General features: G+C 38.4%; 1 protein-coding gene across 7 annotated transcripts in view; it reads right to left on the reverse strand.

Moving 5' to 3' along the window:
• The window catches only part of TRPM3 (transient receptor potential cation channel subfamily M member 3), a 903,328-nt gene extending 882,323 nt beyond the window's left edge, over positions 1-21,005 (reverse strand). For 2 of the 7 annotated variants that reach the window (XM_055350775.2, XM_055350774.2), the window contains exon 1: positions 20,500-21,005. In XM_055350775.2, coding sequence (XP_055206750.1) covers positions 20,500-20,682 — 183 coding nt within the window. In that variant the 5' untranslated portion in view covers positions 20,683-21,005. The remainder of the gene's footprint in view (positions 1-20,499) is intronic. The other 5 variants (XM_055350777.2, XM_055350776.2, XM_055350779.2 and 2 more) reach the window with 4 other exon arrangements.
• Positions 21,006-21,248: the final 243 nt, after the last annotated feature.

A 21,248-nucleotide genomic window follows, 5' to 3' on the forward strand; every position in this document is an offset into this window, starting at 1 on the left:
TAATCAGCTTTATAAGAATTTGCAAGATGACACCCATACTGGGAAAATAAATAATCTCTTCAGCCCCAGCAACTCTTTTTTTTTTTAATTTAGGGTTTTTTGAGGTTTTTTTTAATGGTCTGCATATACCACACACTACCACTGGCACTTTTACATATTACCTAACTTGTTTTTCTCAATAAATTTTCAAGATAAGGATTATTCTCCAAACTGTACATGTCAAGAAACTCACAAGCAATGAGATAAGGTAGGTCACTCATAATGATACAGAGTGTCAGGGATAGAACCCAAATCTAACTCCAATCTTCTGAAACTCTCTTGATTATACCCAGGGCTGGCTTCGGGGACATGAGATTGGTTTAATTGCACAAGGCCCCATGCTGTAATGTTCTGCTGTTGCCATTTAAAATTATTAATTTCTGAATATGGGGACTTGCATATTTATTTTCCACTGGACCCCATAAATTATAAAGATGCTTCACAGGTTTTGCTGTGAAAAGCTTCCTTGACTTTATTCCTATTAGCTCGGCATCTCAGAAGAATTTAGGATCTAAGAACACTGATTTACACTGTACTAAAAGTTGTAAAGTACTTACTAAGGCGTTAAGACCAAAAAAAAAAAAAATTCAGACCTAATCCCAGAGGTAATTCTCTATTTTTTTCCTCTGTCTTGAGAAACGCCTGCTTATCTCCTTTTTTTATGTCTGCCATTTCATGATTTCATCCTTGAATAAAAGATTACTTCCCCAATTTTACTCTAATCCCATGAAACTAGATTTTAGACATTGGTAGTCAGCTAAGAAATGGCTTTGTATAATGCAGTATTGCCCCTGGTTAGTGCATTATTCACAAATTCACTAAAACCACAAACAACTGAATCGATTAATTATACCTTAGAACAATAATGCCTTACTCACGGTATTCTTTTTCTTCAGTGGTCAGTGATTGCATCTTGTACCATGGAGTCCAGGTTGTTGTTGATAGACTCAAAGTGGTGATACGCATCTCTCCTAAACCCTCCTCAGTATTACTCTAAAGTTTTTATAACTGAGGGGTTCTCAAACTGTCATGCCCAGACCATCAGAAGCAGAAGCAACACCTGGAAACTTGTTAAAAATGCAAATTCTCACACCACACTTCAGCTGTATTTATTTAGAAAATCCAGAGGATGGGACCCAGCAAGCTGTGGTTTAACAAGCCCTCCAGGTGATTCTGATATATGCTAACATCGAGAACCACCATCATAGATAATGGTCACTAAAATAGTGTTATCCTCACTAGCAAAGACATGGAATCAACCTAGGTGCCCATCAACAGTGGACTGCATAAAGAAAATGTGGTACATAAATATCATGGAATACTATGCAGGCATAAAAAAGAACAAAATCATGTCATTTGCAGCAACTTGGATGCAGGTGGAGGCCATTATCTGATGCAAACTAACACAAAAACAGAAAACCAAATACTGTATGTTCTCACCAAGTGCGAGCTAAACATTGGGTACAAATGGACATAAAGATGGAAACAGTAGATGCTGGGGACTAGTAGAGGGGGGAGGAGGCAGGGGGCCAGGGTTGAAAAACTACCTCCTGAGTACTATGCTCACTTCACTATCTGGATGATGGATTCAACTGAACTCTCAACCTCAGCATCACACAAAATACCTTTGTAACAAACCTGCACATGTACCCCCTGAATCTGAAATAAAAGTTGAAAAAATAAAATGTAAAATAAAATAAAATGTGTTGTCATAATTTGGGTTATCAATAAATCACCTGAGGACCTTTTCAAGCTATAGTTTTCCCAACACTGCTACAGAGATAGAAAGTTCACAGGCATGGTATAGTCCATCCAGTAGCCTGTTTTTTTGTTGTTGTTGTTTGTTTTTTGGTTTTTTTTGAGACGGAGTTCCGTTCTGGTTGCCCAGGCTGCAGTGCAATGGTGCAATCTCAGCTCATTGCAACCTCCACCTCCTGGGTTCAAACAATTCTCCTGCCTCAGCCTCCCAAGTGGCTGGGATTACAGGCGCCCGCCACCATGCCCGGCTTTTTTTTTTTTTTTTTTTTTTTTTAGTTGAGATGGGGGTTTCACCAAGTTGGCCAGGCTGGTCTCAAACTCCTGACCTCAGATGATCTGCCCTCCTCAGCCTCCAAAAGTTCTGGGATTACAAGCGTGAGCCACCACGCCAGTCAGCCTGTTTTTTTTAAACAGCTTTCCAGGTGATTCAGATGGCCATCAAGTTTGGGAACCCTTCTCCCATAGAGTGGCTGTTTAAAATCAGTTACATATTTGTTTGAACAGTTTTACATTTCATCATTGAGTTTCTTCAGAATTTCTGGACATGTGCTTTTTGTTATTGTTCTTAGGAACTGTGAGTGTGTATGTGTGAGTGTTTATATCATTGATGAATCTCTACCAAGCTTGACAAATGTAATCTAAAACTACTTATTCTGATGCTTCTGGCATGTTTCAGCAGCCAATTCGCAAGTGATACTAATCTAAAAGACTTGCCTAATGAAAAACATATAATACACAGACAAATTTTTAAAATATCAAGAGCAACAACAAAAACGGATTTATACTTTCTCATGCCTCCTTTTAATCCTTGAGTAGGTACTGAATGAACACCTTATAATCATCAAGTTGACCCAGATTTCAAGAATTTGCTTCTTAATTTAAAAGTAAGAACTTCATGATTGCACCGCACTCCAACCTGGGCAACAAAGTGGGACCCTGTTTCAAAGGAAAAAAAAAAAAAAGGAAACAGGCTTTTTATCTAGATATAAAGAGCATTTTATTGAGGACCTAATCTTTGCATAATACTGTATCTCACTGGTTAATTTCATTTTTGTCCTGGTCATCAGCCAGAGGGAAACTGGAATGAGAAAATACTTTGACTAAAAGTGGATCTTCACTGTTCTCCTTAACTCATTTCTCCCAACTACCTTTCATATTCTTCAGAGGGATAAGAGTAAATGTTTTTTCTGGTAGCTCACCTCTCTATCTTTGCTCCATATTTCAGAAAAGTAATGGGTTAAAAAATAATAATAAAAGAATAAAAGAAGAATTGCCCTACATTGTTTTCTATTTCCTCCACTTTTTAAGACTACAGAATGTAGAGCCAGGCACGCTGATTTCAAACCTAAACTTCATAACATTGGGCAAGTTATTTAATATCTCTGTGCCTTAGTTCCCTTATCTGTAAAATGAGTACAATGAGGTTGTCATAAGAAATAAATGATTCAATATATGTAGATCTCACAGAACAGTTTCTGGAACATGGAGTCCAACATGGGTAACTATCACTAACATTCTCATGTCACTGCAGTTGAATCTGCCCTGTGTAGTTGGAATCTGCAAATGCACAGCTTCCAGTATCCTAAAGGCCAAACTACATCATCCTGCTTTCAATAAAACATTTTATGGTTCTGTTTGTGATTTCCTACATTACTCACATTGTATACTGCAAAGCCTAGTGTTGTTTTGAATCCCCTAATCTTTCCCTAAGTGTTACACAGTCCCCCAATTCATAGATTGAGGGGAGCATTTGTGCACATAGGTTTGGAGTCAGACCTGGGTTCGAATCTCTCTCTCCTACACCTCTTTTCCATGCTGACTGCTCCAGCCTCTTTGGCTGCCTTCTTGTTCCTCAAACACATCAGGCATGCCCCTGCCTCGGGACACTTGTACTTGCAGTTCACTCTGCATGGAATGTCCTTTCCCTCATTTAGTATCTCCATGGCTTGCTCCCTCACTTCCTTCTGACATCTACCTAACAGCAACAATCAGATAGCCTTTCTCCTTAGCTCAAATGGTGCCCCCTCTCATTCTCTATCTCCCTGTCTTGCTTTATTTTTCCTCACAGCACTTATAATCACTAGATATTTTATTACATATTTATTTGCTTGCCAGTGTATCTTCTGCTGGCCTTCATTAGAATATAAGCTCCAGGAGGGCTGGAACTTGATAAAATGAAAATGTTACCTACATAATCAGATTGTTGTACAAATTGAATGAGATAACACATATGAAATATTAAACTTTTAGAAACAAAAAAAAGCTTAACAAAATGCTAAGCATACATCAAATATTCATTTTCCCCCCTCTTCTCATAACAAAGGAAGAGGGTCAGCACATTTTGCTTCTCTTATATCCCTATAAGATGGGAAAGAATGGATGGAAATTCTTCAATTCTATGGTCACTACTTAGATTAACAGCAAAAGGCAACATGTCCTAATTAGATTTTAAATATACTTGGCTTTAAAGCTGTAGTCTTACAGTTTTTATAAGCATACAGAGTGAGATTAAATAAGAATGCTGGTGGCCGGGTACAGTGGCTCACACCTGTAATCCCAGCACTTTGGGAGGCTGAGGCGGGTGGATCACAAGGTCAAGAGTTCGAGACCAGGCTGGCCAATATGGTGAAACCCCGTCTCTATTAAAACTACAAAAATTAGCTGGGCATGGTGGCATGCAGCTGTAATCCCAGCTGCTGGGAGGCCGGAGCAGGAGAATCGCTTGAACTCAAGAGGCGGAGGTTGCAGTGAGCCGAGATCATGCCACTGCACTCCAACCTGGGCGAGAGAGCGAGACTCCATTAAAAAAAAAAAAAAGAATGCTTGTGAAAGGGGTATTTTTGATTAAATGATTTTCCAGTTAATCATCAACTCTTCTTTCTCCCATTGATTCTGAACATTTCTCTTTCTGATCTGAATGCAGTTTCTTGCCATAATAAGTAGGAAGCATAAAACATAAATCCATCCTCTTATGACTGAGTACAGTGTCTTGATTGAGGGTCGTTGTGATGGACATCAATATGTATTTGATACAATTGAAAATATTGAAGATATAGCATATTGGCTTGACTCTATTCTAACCTTGAGATAAACCAAGGTAATAACTTCCCCAAATTAAACTCCTAATGAAGACACTTATTTGTCTCTTGTCATATTTTTAATAGTAGATATCTCACACACACACAGAGAGAGAGAGAGAGAGAGCCCACTTAACAAGTGTTCCGTAAGTTTCACTTGATGAATTTAAAATTTTCTAGATCTGGTTTTGATTGACATCACATAAAGAAATAACCAGGGCTTATCTAAAACTTGAAAGGATAAGTAAATGTTTCAGCACATTAAAAAGATACTGGAAATAAAGTCTTCAGGTCATGTAAATACAATTATATTGCACTATTTTTAATTTTTTTCATTCAATAATTCTCCTCAAACTAAGCTTGTTTGCAGGCCTGCAGACAATATAGTTTCATTATCAAGTACTGCCTTGACTTAGTCTCAACATCCATAGTGACCTTTAAGCCAACTTCAAGAAGAAATCATCTTTGTGAGGGAAAAGACACACATTAACGTTGCTTACACTCTTTTTATCATCTTACCTCTGACTCACGAGTCAGTAGCATACTGACAAAAAATTAAAGGGTAGTTACATTTGAATTCTTTCTCTACCTTTTCCCAGCTGACCTTGGTTAAAATAGACTTCACTTCTCTGAAATTTTATTTCATCTTCCATAACTTGTGCATCAAAATAAAACCCACAGTGGAATGATGATGAAAGATTACATAAGAGATCATTGAAAGAGCCTGGTATTAATAAATGCCAAAATTATGCTCATTTTTCTCTCTTACTTCATCTTCTCTCTGTCCAGGATATGAAACACCAAAGTCTACAGGATTTTCATTATGCTCTTTCATTTACTTCACACACAATTACTGAGTTTCTACAACATGCCAGCCACTCAGCAAGATTTGGGAATACACTGATGAATAAAATACAGTCGTTGCCCTGAAGGAGATCCTAAACCAAAGGACCCTATTATACTCTATGTACATATAAGGTTTTTACCCAGGAAGAAGCAATAACATCCAGCCTTCTAGAGGTCTTACAACGTGTATGATTCATAAACTATGCAGTAATACAATATCCTGTGAATTACCTCACTGCTCACATTAATACAGGACCATGATGTTATCATACCAGCCTAACAGTCTGTCTCCATCGGTGGACCCAAAGGCACCAGTTATACAAGATACAGTATGATTGAAAAAATAATGTTTTCTGTCCCCCAACTGTATTCAATGGGTAATGAGACAAAAGTAGGACTTTTTTTTTTTTTTTTTTTTTGCTTATCTCTGGTTTCTTCTGCATTCATTTTCATGGCCTATTCATCTGGGATGTTTGGTCTTAATAATATGAATTAAGCTCTTGTTTTAGTTACTGTTACCAGTGCATTCCATAGTTACATTCAATAACTTGATGAACCTTCAAAGCAATGAGCTCTTTTTGTAGCTGTAAACCAGATCATTCTCATTTTGTCCTAGGCCTTGGTAATTTGAATCATTATTGTTTATCTTTTAAGGAAAATTTAATTTCATTTAGTGTGGGAGTATCTAATGCTTTTAAATGCATAAAAACTCATTTCTTTGTCACAAAATGGCTGTCGATAATTTAGAACACGGAAAACAATTTTAAAGTTTATCTTTTTGTTCAAAATGTGTGTTTAGAGGGATGACTTTGTGATATGAAGCCAAAAAATGGGACTAGATCCTATTCTGAAACTGGTACCCACTCTGGGCAATGTGTTGGTGACAGCAAATGTCAGGTCCAATTATACTATTTCCTCTCAATAAATCTTGAAGGGCTTCTTTTATTAGAGAATTTATAAAGACAACAACAGCAAAAAGGCATATAATGAATACTCACCAATTACCTTAAACTTAATTATACACACAAGTTGGAATAGTAATACTAATAATATATAGTATAACTACAGTAAAATCCTTAGTTAGGAAAGATAAAGGGAAAAGTGTCTAAAAGTGAAGATCCAAGTCTTTTTGCCTTTGTCTTCATTTCTATGCTGTGCTATGAATATAATCTTCAGCTTTCTTTACTTTTTGTTTCATGCTTCACTGGTACTTCTTTGCAGCCATGAATGACCAATTGCAGAATTTCTAAACCTTCATCTCTGATATGGTTTTGTTATGTCCCCACCCAAATCCCATCTTGAATTGTAGTTCCCATAATCCCCATATCATGGGAGGGACCCAGTGGAAGGTAATTGAATCATGTGGGCAGTTACCCCCGTGCTGTTCTTGTGACAGTGAGTGAGTTCCCACAAGATCTGATGGTCTCATAATGGGCTTTCCTCCTTCATTTGGCATGTCTCTTTCCTGCCACCGTGTGAAGAAGGACATGTTTGCTTCCTCTTCTGCCATGATTGTAAGTTTCCAGAGGCCTCCCCAGTTATGCTGAACTGTGAGTCAATTAAACCTCTTTCCTTTATAAATTACCCACTCTCGGGTATGTCTTTATTTGCAGCATGAAAACAAATACAATATCCAACCATCAGAGTCTCCATCAGCTGTGTATCTGCAAACATGGTTGTTAATTTTTCCCTAATTCTGAACAAGTGCTGCAATTTTAAGCTCAAAACTTTCCCACAGATACAAATGAGTGTTGTAGACACATAACCCAAGATTACCTGCTACACATGCTATAGGCAAATTGGCTTTATATCTCTCTGACTTTTGACAGGAAGATAGCAGCTCTAGGTCGGATGCTTCACATCCCCTAGCTCTTTGTGCTTCTAACACATAGAAGCTTTATGCACTTTGGAAATTTCCTGAATTATCATAGAATGTCATCCTGAGGCTGGGCACGGTGACTCACATCTGTAATCCCAGCACTTTGGAAGGCCAAGGTGGGCAGATCACATGAGGTCAGGAGTTCAAGGCCAGCCTGGCCAACATGGAGAAACCCCATCTCTACTAAAAATACGGAAAAAATTAGCCAGGCGTGGTGGCGCACACCTGTAGTCCCAGCTACTCAGGAGGCTCAGGCAGGAGAATCACTTGAGCCCAGGAGGTGGAGGCTGCAGTGAGCCGAGATCATTCCATTGCACTGCAGCCTGGGTGACAGAGCAAGACTCTGTCTCAAAAAATATAAATAAATAAATAAAGTCATCCTGTTGTGTGCTAAATGTTTGTGTCCCCCCCAAAATTCATATGTTTAAACTTAGTTCCCAAGGTGATGATATTAGGAGGTGGGGTCTTTGGGAGATGACAAGGTCATGAAAGTGCAGCCCTCAAGAATGGGATTGGTGCCCTTATAAAAAAGTTCCACTACGTAAGTACACAGCAAAAGACAGCCACCTAGGAAGCAGGCCTTCACCCTCACCAATCATCAAATCTGCCAGCACCTTGATCTTGGACTTTGCAGCCTTCAATATGATAAGAAATAATTTTCTGATATTTATAAACCACCCAGGCTATGGTATTTTACTAGAGCAGCCTAAATGGACTAAAACACATCCTCTGTGACAGATATTCTAGGGAAAACAATCTATTTATTGTTTCCATGAAGTTTTATAGTTTAATTGTTCAAGGCCCAATGTGGTATGACTTCAGTTGTACTTGCAATAATTTGGTTTTTCAGCTCAGAATTTTCTAGACTTCTTCACAAAGCCATACTTCCCTAAAATAGGCCCATTTTTGAAAAGAAAGGGAGACTCAACTTCTCACCTTATTTGACGTTAACATTTTGAAGACTGAGTGTTAAATTTTTCACCTTTCTTTCTTGCCTATTAACAGTGATGTATAATAATTATCTATTACTATAATCTTTATTTATGAAGCAAAGGAGACACTTTTATCAAAAATCAGATGTCCTCAAATAACAGGAAAAAATGGTAACAGCTCCATTTTAAAACTAATTATAATGCAAACTTTCAACTTAAATGTTGTTCTCATTCATTGAGAAGAAAAAAATAATAAAATATTTACAAACTATTAATAATTGCATTTTGCAATATCCATGGAGAAAATATTAAATAAGAATATTCAAAAAATTATTTTACCTGTACAGCTTTGATTTAATTAATCAATAACTCAAATTTACACTATCTGTTCATGAGTACAATCCATTGGTTTTCTCACTCATTTGACCCATCTTATTAAACTTTTTAGCAGACTAATAATATAATTAAGACAAGTTTAGTGTACTTATAATGTGAATAATATAATATATAAAATATGTATAATTACTATCTAATAGTCTTACAAGATATCATGTTATTTGCCAAATTCTAGTTTCATTTCTCCCCTCTGTAGCAAGAAAGTCTCTCAGAAGTCTTTTTCACATTTCTTTCTTCTATAGCATTTGAGTCTTTATCTTGTAGGGAGTGGGTGCTCTTTAAAACAAAACATTCACATACCCAAATTTACTGAATATCCACTAGTAAGATAGGCAATTTCCTCTTCTGCCAGCACTATAAATTCAACACTCAGAAAACCAAAGTGTGCAAGGAACCTCATCTATTCTGTTCCTTTGTCTACCAGCAGAACCTCATTCCAAATACATGAGTATTTATCATGGATTTAAAGACACCTTAGAGAGAATCATTCAACACCATCTCCATAACATTTTCTAGTGAAGGGTTAACAAATCAAAAAGTAATATCTCAATGCCTATGGAAGGCAGAATAATAACTTCCCAAGGAGGTTCACATCCTAATTTCCAGAACCTGTGAATATGCTACTTTACATGTCAATGGGGAATAAGGTAGCTAATCATTTGACCTTAAAATAAAGAGATGGTTTTCAATTACCCAGGTGGGCCCAATGTAATCATAAGGTTCCCTAAATGCAGAAGAGAGAGGCAGAAGAGGAGAATCAGAAAAAGCAACGTGATAGCAGAAAGGCCAAAAAGATGTAACTTTACTGCCTTTGAAAATGGAGAAAGGGACTGATATGGCTTGGCTGTGTCCCCACCCAAATCTCAACTTGAATTGTATCTCCCAGAATTCCCACATGTTGTGGGAGGGATCCAGTGGGAGATAGTTGAATCATGGGGGTCAGTCTTCCCCATGCTAGTCTCCTGATAGTGAATAAGTCTCACAAAATCCGATGGGTTTATCAGGGGTTTCTGCTTTTGCCTCTTCCTCATTTTCTCTTGCTGTCACTATGTAAGAAGTGCCTTTCGCCTCCTGCCTTGACTCTGAGGCCTCCCCAGCCATGTGGAACTGTAGGTCTGATTAAACCTCTCTTTTTTTCTCTTTCTTTTTTTCTTTTTTTTTTTTTTTTTTTGAGATGGCATCTTGCTCTGTCACACAGTCTGGGATGCAGTGGCTTGATCTTGGCTCACTGCAATCTCCGCCTCCTGGGTTCAAGCAATTCCCCTGCCTCAGCCTCCAGAGTAGCTGGGATTACAGGCACCCACCACCATGCCTGGCTAATTTTTTGTATTTTAGTAGAGATGGGGATTTCACCATGTTGGCCAGGATGGTCTCAATCTCCTGACCTCCTGATCTGCCCACCTCGGCCTCCCAAAGTGCTGGGATTACAGGCGTGAGCCACCACGCCCGGCCTAAACCTCTTTTTCTTCCCAGTCTTGAGTATGTCTTTATCAGCAGTATGAAAACAAACTAAGACAGGGACCATGAGCCAAGGAATGTGGGTGGCTTCTAGAAGCTGGAAAAGGCAAGCAAATAGATTTTCATCTAGATATTACAGAAACACAGCCCTGCTGACATCTTGATGTGTAGTCCAGTGAAACCCATGTCATTCTTCCATACTACAGAACTGAGATAATAAATACATGTTATTTTCAGCCACTAAGTTTGTAGTAATTTCTTATGGCAGCATTGGAAACTTAACACGATGCCCAACACTTTTTTAAATTCTGAAAGCAGAATCTTTAATACAGAAATAGTTTGACAATATATTTTTACAAGTTCTATTTCTTAATAATACTTTAATTGGCCTCCACAATTAATGGGTCAAATATTTTCTTCTAGTTAACTGAATACAATGCCCCAATTAAAATCTAAGGCCTGACAGTACACTAACAAATTAATGCCACCACACAGCTCCTATTATTATTAGCTCAACTTTTTAAAAACTGTCTCAAACATTTATCTTGACTATTACATGAATTATAACTCAGAATAAGAAAATAGTTGATGAAGGAAGTTTCTGCTTATAAAATTATTTCAGCTAATAAATGAAAAAGGAAAGACAGAATCATAATATCACTATTTTGCAATGCCCAAATAAAATAATGGATCTTGGCAAACTCCAAATAAAGGCCAGATCCATTCCATTATCGGTTTTTCTTAGCCTGTAAGCTAAGAATAATTTTTGCATTTTTAAATGGTTAAAATATCAAAAGAATAATATTTCATAAGGTAAAAATTATATGAAATTCCTATTTTAGTGTTTATAAATGATGTTTTGTTGGAACACAGCCATGACCATTTATTTACATAATGCTTATGGCTGCTTTTGAAAGAATTGTAACAGCAAGAATTGAATGATTATAAGAGACCTTATAGCCTGCAAAACCTAAAACACCAGCTGGGCGCGGGGGCTCATGCCTGTCCTAGCAGTTTGGGAGGCTGTGGTGGGTGGATCACCTCAGGTCAAGAGTTTGAGACCAGCCTGGCCAACATGGTGAAACCCTGTCTCTACTAAAAATACAAAAATTAGCCGGGAGTGGTGGCAGGCACCTGTAATTCCAGCCACTAGGGAGGCTGAGGCAGGAGAATCGCTTGAACCCAGGGGGCGGGGTTTGCAGTGAGCAGAGATGGGCACCACTTCACTCCAGCCTGGGCAAAAGAGCGAAACTCCGGAAAAAAAAAAAAAAACCCTAAAACATTTACTATTTGGCTCTTTGAAGAAAAATTTGCCAGCCCCTTCTCTAAGCAATCATCCCCAGTGGTGGCTAATACCCAAAAATGAGAGACAGCCAGAATACCTATGAAGTATTGTTGCCAAAAACTCAAATTAAAACTGATCTAGGCACCTGGTCAAATCACCAGTTCATAGGAAATACAATGGACAGAGAAACATCTGAGATGACACCATTGGGATGTATTCAGCAAAATACAGAATGTAGAAAACTGTGCAGGATAAATACATTTCTCTGACAAATAATTGTTGAGAGGAAAAGAAGAGAGATCAGGAGAGGGAAAACCATAGACTAAAAAGGAAAATTATAATGTGTCCACTACAGTTGGATTCTAATTCAAACAGAATTATGAGATAATCAAGGAAATACAGTTCTAACTTAATATCTGTGGGTATTAAGAAGTTTTTTTTAAATTTGATAATAGTGTTACAGTTTTGTTTTAATAGAGTCCTGGGTGGTTGCAGTGGCTCATGCCTGTAATCCCAACACTTTGAAAGGCTGAGGTGGAAGGATCACTTGAGCCCAGGAGTTTGAGACCAGCCTGGGCAATGTGGCAAAACCCCTTCTCTACAAAAAAAATATAAAAATTAGCAGGGTGTGGTGGCGCATGCATGTAGTCCCAGCTACTTGGAAGGCTGAGGTGAGAGAATCACCTGAGCCCGGGAGGCTGAGGCTGCCGTAAGCAGTGATTGTGCCACTGCACCCCAGCCTGGGTGATAGAGTGAGACTCTGCCTCAAAAATAAACAAATAAATAAATCTTTCTCTTCCAGATATTTTTTAGAGGAAGTGATGTAATACCTAAGACTTGCTTACAAATAATCTAGTGGGAGAGAGAAGAAATAGAAAATAGGGATATAGATGAAGCAAGATTGATTTGTCATGATTTGATCATTATTAAAGCTGGGTTATAGGTTTATTACACCATTGCCTCTACTTTTGTATATGTTTGTAATATCCCACAATAAAAGAAAGTTTTAAAAACTTTCCTTCCCAAAGTCCTTGAGCTTCATGAAGAGATTAATTTTATAACTATAATCTATTTCAATACATAAAGAATCCAGTAATAAAAATGCCAAAAGCAAAAAGTATCATATTTCAATATAGTATGGATTTTATATTTTAGCCCCAAGAATGTCAATAAACTACCTTTGGTAAAAACATAGAAGAATGGACATTTCAAGGACCAGGATCTGCTATAGAAAATAATCATCTTGGAAAAGACAAGCTGATTTTATTTTCTAAAGCATTTTCAAAACCAGCCCAATACAATTAACAGTCATTACATCATGGATGTGATCAACAACATTCTAATTTCAGAAAAATTAAAGACCATAAACAACATTTCCTGTCAAACAAAAGCAATTTCTGCTTTTTACATGCATTGTAACAAGTCTAGTTAACATCAATATTTAGATAACTGTTTCCATTCAGTGAATAGCTCTGACCAGACACTGAATTAACTATACATATCAATACACTTAATGTTCATAAGTCATCCTGGGGGGGCAGGTATTTTCATCTTCATTTTATCATGATGGAAGACAATAAGATTCAGTTGCAAAACCAGCGAATGACCTGAATCAGGCTGGAAATCAAGTCTGTCTAATTTGAATGTTAATACAGTCTTAGATCGGAAGGCCAGCACCACTCCCCTGCTGCCCTATGCAAAATTTTGGCTCAGGTCAGAGATTGGGATCCAGACAATCAAGGAAATGGCATGGGGATATTTTAGCTTCTTTTAAGACATTTTATTTATTTCAAAAAAATATGAAGAAAACATGGCAAATTGTTCACCTCTAATGTGTATTATGATTATGTGGATTATTTTTGTCATGTTCTCTACTATTTTTGTATATTTGAGACTAAGTTTTAAATAAAAATAAATACAATAAATACTTTTCTTAGGCTGGGCGCGGTGGCTCACACCTGTAATCCCAGCACTTTCGGAGGCCAAGGCGGGCAGATCACGAGGTCAGGAGATCAAGACCATCTCTGGCTAACACGGTGAAACCCTGTCTCTACTAAAAATATAAAAAAAATTAGCCGGGCATGGTGGCGGGCACCTGTAGTCCCACCTACTCGGGAGGCTGAGGCTGGAGAATGGCGTGAACCCAGGAGGCGAAGCTTGCAGTGAGCCAAGATTGAGCCACTGCACTCCAGCCTGGGCGACACAATGAGACTCCATCTCAAAAAATAAATAAATAAATAAATAAATAAATAAATAAATAAATAAATAAATACTTTTCTTTATTAACAAAACACTGAAGTGAATCTTAAACTCACTAGGAAAGGAAGAAGGATTATCCTAACAGAACTGGGGAGAAAAGAGTCATAGAAATATAATTCACCCAAGGCTACACAGCTAATAATGGACAGAACCAGGATTCCAATCTAGATCTGCTCAGTTCCAGAGCCACCATACTGTACCATACAAATATTTGCACTTGCTGTCATTGTTATTATTTCTTTTTCTCATCTAACTTGTCTCCCATTCACTGCACTCGCATCTATCCTCATGACTCATTTAAAATGACTCTCAGAAAGGTATTATTGCCCTCTTTCCAAATTGCAAAATCCAAGTGACTGTTTTTCTTCCTCATCTTTTGAGAAGCAGGCATAAATGTCTCAGAAGCTTTTTCTCCAAACCTCCCACCACCACACTTAAAGAGGCATTGACTACTTTAACCTTTGCTCCAATGTACTCTGACTATAAAGCTAGACTTTGTATATCTGTGTTGTCACTTTGCATATTTCTTGTGTTAAACTATCAGCTCTATTAGAGAGGCTGTCCAGTACTTACCATGGTGCCTAACACTTCTTAAGTGTTCAACAAAAGTTAGATGAATGTTTCTTTAAACGTTGTTCTCTATAATCCTTTCATTTTTGCTTTACCAGCCCTCGTTTGGCTTTGCAAATGAAAGAAATAAAAAGTAAAAGCAACACATGGAAGACCATCACAGCTGGTCTAACAAAATGAAAGTAATATTTTCTTACTATTTACAAGTTATTTTTAATGATTCCATTGTTTTTAAAGATCTAGTAATTAATCACAGGAGAAGCTGTTCTAATATCTTTGGGAATAATGAAAACAAACTTAAAATCATCACAATGCAAAGATATTTTACTCCTCCAAACTTAAAGTATTTGAATTAGGCATTTTCTAACATATTCGTGGTCCTCAAATTAAAGCTGAAACTAAATTAAAATTTTTAATTCACTGTGATGAGGAGGAGGAGCTTGTTGGTTGTTATATTAATTACTAGAGAAAGATATTATTTCAGAAATGCTTCAACAAAATGGACCATTATCAGAAAATGGTCTTTTTTTCCACAAAAAAAAAAAATCACAATAACCAGAAAATACAACTGTATTCCTGAGCAATACAACATTGTCCCTTTTTTATTTTTTTAACAGAGTGAGTAAAAGGCAGTAGACAAAAATCAACCTGTCAAGAAATGGTTTATACAGTAATGGGCTAGCACTGCAGGAGATTCGCTCTGCTTTCATCAGGAGAGCCCTTTGTGTAACAAGAACAAACTACTGAAGGTTTAATGACATTGCAGTAGCATATTAGACACTGAAAAAGGAAACAACAATTCTTTTCACCCAGTTGCCATTGCTTCTACGATAGCCACAAAGGACCTACTAGCCACGTAATCCTTAAATGGGCAATTGGTTGGGAGATGAGTTTTTCTAACTTTAGTTTTGCCTTTGACTCGACTTTTTTTTTTTTTTTTTTTTTTTTTTTTTTTTTTTTTTTTTTTTTTTTTTTTTCTGAGACGGAGTTTTACTCTGTTGCCAAGCTGGAGTGCAAAGGCATGATCTCGGCTCACTGCAACCTCTGCCTCCAGGGTTCAAGTGATTCTCTTGCCTCAGCCTCCTGAGTAGCTGGGACTACAGTCGCGCACTACCACCCCCCAGCCAATTTTTGTATTTTTAGTAGAGATGGGGTTTCACCATGTTGGCTAGGATGGTCGCTAGCTATCTCCTGACCTCGTGATCCACCCGCCTAGGCCTCCCAAAATGCTGGGATTACAGGCATGAGCCACTGTGCCCGGCCTTCTTCATTTATTTTAAGACCTTAAAGAACTCTGCTTTTAGCAGGGAAAACTGGAAATTACCTAGTAGGCTCAAAGAGGGCAAGTCAACAACAGAAACGAATGGTAGGTTTGTTTGTGGATGCCTCCTGCACGCACAGCATCTCAAACAGCTGTGAGAAGAGTAGCTTTGGTAACCAGCTGAAATGGACTTGCTTACTTGGCAGCACTGTGCTTTCTACATACTCACTGCTGTTTCCATACACTCTCTCAGTTGCCCACTTGTCTACACAAGGTGTGATAATCTGTGGTTGGTACCTGCTGATAAGGGTAATTATAGCATTAGTGGAAGCAAGAGCGCTAAGGTTGAAAAACAACTCTAATTACACCTCCATCATTTTACTCCCTCAGCACAGTTTCTTTTTTTCCTTTTACAGAGTTTACTCAGAGACTAAATTAAATCTGCATCTATTTGAAAACAAGCTTTTAAATAGCTGTGGGGGTAGAAAGAGAAATCTCCTTTTAAAATTAAAAATACATACATGCTAAGTGCAAGGGAAAGGGGGGATATGGAGGGGAAAAAAGAATAGAAATCCATTTATTACCACTAAACTATACACTGAAAAATGGCAAATATGGTAAATTGTACATGTATATTTTACCCAAATAAAAATAAATAAGTAAATAAAGATAAATGTGTGGTTAAATTTAAATTAAGGTTAAAAAGGAGAGCATATAATTTGGGAGAGGATAAATATACTTAATTGAAATCTACATTATTTTTCTCTTTTTCCCAAAATAATGCTGGATTTTTTTCTTTATATTCTGATTAAAAAATTTGAGATGAAATAAAAATACACACATGCTGTGGTGAGCAGCTGACATTTGTAATGCGAGACAGCACTTGCTGAATCACCTTTCAATAGATTTCCATGCATTTCTGTACAGATAGAATCAAAACAAATAGCAGGAATAACAAGAACAATAATTTACAAAGAAATATGAAATCCAAATCTTATAGAATGGAGACAAAGAAGTTTTAAATTACTTTTATACCTATTGACCAATTCAACACAGACAGTATTTAAAACATTAATATCCAGAAACTTAATTTGATATCTGAATTTCAAATGTATAACTTTCATAACAATAAAACTATGAAATTAATATATAATGTCTTTACTAAAAAACAGTTTAGATTTGAAAAATGACCTATGACCCAATCTCAGAAAGGAACAATTTCCAAGGAATGAATATAACTAAATACCACTTTACCGTATCGGAATTTTATGATTTGGGGTGTAATTTAATATTGTAGATTAATGGATTATAGCAAAACAACATGAATTCATAAAGCTTCCATTGTAAACCATGAAGCCTTAAAATATGGGAGAGAAGATGTTTCCTGAATTACAAAAATGGAAAAAAAAAAAAGTCTTTTCAAATCAACAAGGATTGATTTGTTAGACACACCCACTATTGTGGTCCAGAACTTGAGAACATGCATTTTAAATGCCACTATTAGGACACAGAACAGCTGCCCCTTCCTTCAGCTATTGCACAGGGCAGCACTGCTTCTGCCTGTCACCAGAACAGAAGCAGATCCAAGTGGGCAGTGGCAGGGATAGCACACATTTTCTACTGTAGGCCTGCCATACTCCATAAGAGCATCAAGACTTCATTTACTCCAAAGAGACTGCCAGAAATGCAACTTTTGGGTTTCTAATATTGGTGTCAAAATCATGGAGTTACCCAACCTCTAAGAAAACCCCTACATATTTAGTGATAAGTAGGTAGGAAATCTAACTGTCAAAGTCAAGTCAAGCCGACCTCCCCTACACTTTACACACCAAAACAGCATGCCTCAGATCATGAATAAAGTCTTTCTGGATACCAGGAGTATAGCAGAACTCTCCTTACTAAAGAAAATATCTTCTATTAATTATGATGTATGCAATACTTTGTTGCTAGTGAAAATGAAAACTAGGTCAGGCGCGGTGGCTCATACCTGTAATCCCAGCACTTCGGGAGGCCGAGGCGGGCAGATCACTAGGTCAGGAGATCGAGACCATCCTGGCCAACACGGTGAAACCCCATCTCTACTAAAAATACAAAAATTAGCTGGCTGTGGTGGTGCGTGCCTGTAATCCCAGCTACTCAGGAGGCTGAGGCAGGAGAATCACTTGAAGCGGGGAGGCGGAAGTTGCAGTGAGCCAAGATTGTGCCACTGCACTCCAGCCTGGCGACAGAGCAAGAATACATCTCAAAAAAAAAAACAAACAAAAAAAAAACTAATACAATCATTCCCCTTGAGGACAGAGTCATGGACTATATCATTCCCTCGGAATAACTTTAACTGGAAGTGATTTCAAGAATCCAACTAAAGCAGAGAAGAGAGTAACAAATGTCACATTAAAAAAACAATTATTTTATATTCTCAAAAGAAAAAAGATTTATGAAAGCCCCCATGTTTTACTATTAATCAAATTTTTCCACATTTTTCTATTTTGTCTTCAAAAGAAAGAGTGAACCCCTCATATTTTCTCTGTCAGGATGGATACCACGATATTTTGGGGACAACACATAATGAATAAGATTCACAGCTACATTATGGAATATCTTATTTATTCATAAGAATAAATACAGAACAGCATTAATCATATTAACTGCTTTAATCTTTATAGGTTAGGCTATTTTTTAACAGCTCACTTTAAGGGAGAGAAAAAATCTTACCTTAAAGATTAAAAACTTTTATAAGCATGTCTGCTATAAGCATTATGATTTCCTTCCTCCTGTTTGCATAAATAAGTTGGGTGTCTCACTTACAAATGAAGTCAAAACTCTTTGTTAACAACTAGAGAATCAAACCTTGGTTCAAAACCACCGTCTTAGCTCTAAGATTTACAAGACCTCACTATCTTTGTTTAAAACACTGATAATTAAAAATTATAGCTAGAAGCACTTATTATTAGGTTTTTAGAAGAAAATCAATATCAAACTTGCCATGCAATGTGAGAATAAGCACAGGCTTTTGCCTTAACTGGTTTTTAACTGAATTACTAATGTTTCAATTAACAATTACTACAGAGAACTACAGCACCATCATCACCCTTAGCAAACAGGAGGACATAGTTACTTTTCCAGATGTCTCTGGTTGTCATGGTACCCTCTTAGGCTCTTTTCCCACATTTTTATTCTAGGTAACAAACCTGCAATCATTTACTCTAACTTATAACATAGTTATATGAAGATTTTATATGTTCCTGATATAGACTGTGCACACACCTGTTGAACAGAATCAAAAATGCAGCATAAGAAGTTCCTTAGATTAACACTTAGACTTCCTATTAAAAAGAGGATTGAATTTTTAGTTCTCATACTTCATAAAAAACAGATGTCATGAATTTTATATTTTCCACATAATTTATTTCAGAAAAACCTATCTTCAGATTAATATTCTTTTGTAAAAAATATTTTCGAGTACACATTTCTAAACAATATTTCTACACCTGAAGTAAAATCACTTGCCTTTTTAGGGGTGCTGTACCCATATTTAGATGAAAAAACCTGCTCACAAAAAACATAAGTATTTGAGAAAAATACCTGAAATTTCATAACATTTTTGTAAACAAGCAACCAAAATAAACACACCAAAAATTTCAAATGTTTATATTACATTCTGTTGAAGTAATGTTTAAACATCTTTCTTTTCAGGGATTAATTTTTATCCTTCAATGACGACTTCCCAAAAACAGAGCAGGGTAACATTAATCACGCTGTGGGATCAATGCTTATGTACCATTCTCTCTTTTAATTAAATCAAAGTCTCTTCAATATGCAACATCTGCTGTCAAGCCCTTTGGATGTAAAACAAATACACACACACACACACACACACACACACACACACACGCACGCTGGTATTCTTAATGATGTTTGGGAAGTTAAAAGTGGTGTATCCTCCTTCCCCAGGAGCAACAGGAGGGCTTTGCACTCTCTTCTAGAACAGCGTTCTCTCCCTCTGGGATAAAGGAAAACATAATATTCACATACTAAAAATGCAAATGCAGCTAAAGTTTTTTATCAACTGCACTTCTCTACACACATACGATGCCTATATTAATTTCACTGGAGTGCTTTTATTGCACTAACTAGACAGTGAAGATGAGCTGACACATGGGAAAACTTGTCTGAACGCTGTATATGTTAAGCAGTAGGATTACAAGCACCTGGGATATTCTTGCTATTCTCTGTATGCAAATGACATCCTGCAAACAATTAAACGCTCCCATTAAAATAGTGGGGGTGTGGGATGGAAAAAGCAAGTGCTAAGAGAGTAAAAATATGGCATGCCCTTTCTATTCCGCCCTCATTCAGCGGAGGCCGAGTACCTTCGACATGCTGCACAGACAGACCCTTGGGAACGTACACAGGAGTCACAATACACTCGACAACGTCTCACACGCTGTTAACTGCAAAACTCTTATGATCTAACAGCGAGCCCCCTCGCCTCTCGAACATGTTTTCAATTTTTGCAGAGCCGCCAGAGACGTCAGGAGACCCTCCCCTGCTGAAGGGAGGGAAGACGTTCCTTCTCGCCCTTCCTCACAGCCCCCAGCACTCTCTTTCATTAGAAGCGGCGCCACAAGTTCCCTGGCTCTCACCCTTAGGGAGGCAAGTTCAGCACCATGGAAAGGGCTCGAGTCGCGTGCTAAGGGAGAAAAGAAAGCAAAGACTGGGGCTCTCCCACGGCCACTCACCGGCGTCTGCTGCGACGGGAGTCCCGAGCGTTTGGTGGACCCCTGCTTGGAACTTAACCTTTTCCACGACTCGGCAAACCTGCCCCGGCTGGCGCTCCGGCTGCGTCTGCGGCTCTCCGCGCTGTCCTCGCGGTCGGAGCAGCCCCGCTCCATTTCCGCCGCATCCCTCCACTTCTTCCCCATGAGAAGTTCGCCTCCCTCGGCCGGGAAACAGCCCAGCGCCGAGCCCTCTCGCTGGCTCCTCGCCGCGGGTCTGCCTCCAGCCTGCGCGCGGCTCTCGGTTGGCGCTGCCTTTGCCTCCGCCGGCTCCTGCCAGAGCCCCGCGCTCCGTTACCGCCGCCGCCACCAGGCTGCGCTTGCGCCCGCGATTGGCTCAACTGTGGGCTGGGGCTGCGAGCGCCACCTGCGCCCGAGCCAGCTTTCCTTTGCGTCCCCAAATTGCTCTCCACCCGGCAGCCGCCGCCTTCTCTGGAGAGTGCAGGGCCCACGACTGAGGCTGTTGATGCGCCGCAGGGTAGCGCTCCCAGCGGTCACATCACCCTGCCCAGTACCCCAGACCTGGGGACCCACCTCCCCCCACCCCGAGCTGCGGGTGGAAGCCTAGGTTACCCGCACTGGGTGGGTGGAGACTGCAGTTGACTTAGAAAAATATAGGAAGGGGCAACTTTGTTCTTCCTGCTCCCTTTCTTCCCTTCTCTTTGCAACAACAACTCGCTCCTAAGTATCCTTGGGGAGAGTGGAGCTTCATC

This window comes from Gorilla gorilla, chromosome 13 (genome assembly GCF_029281585.2).
Source record: "Gorilla gorilla gorilla isolate KB3781 chromosome 13, NHGRI_mGorGor1-v2.1_pri, whole genome shotgun sequence".
Taxonomy (NCBI): domain Eukaryota; kingdom Metazoa; phylum Chordata; class Mammalia; order Primates; family Hominidae; genus Gorilla; species Gorilla gorilla.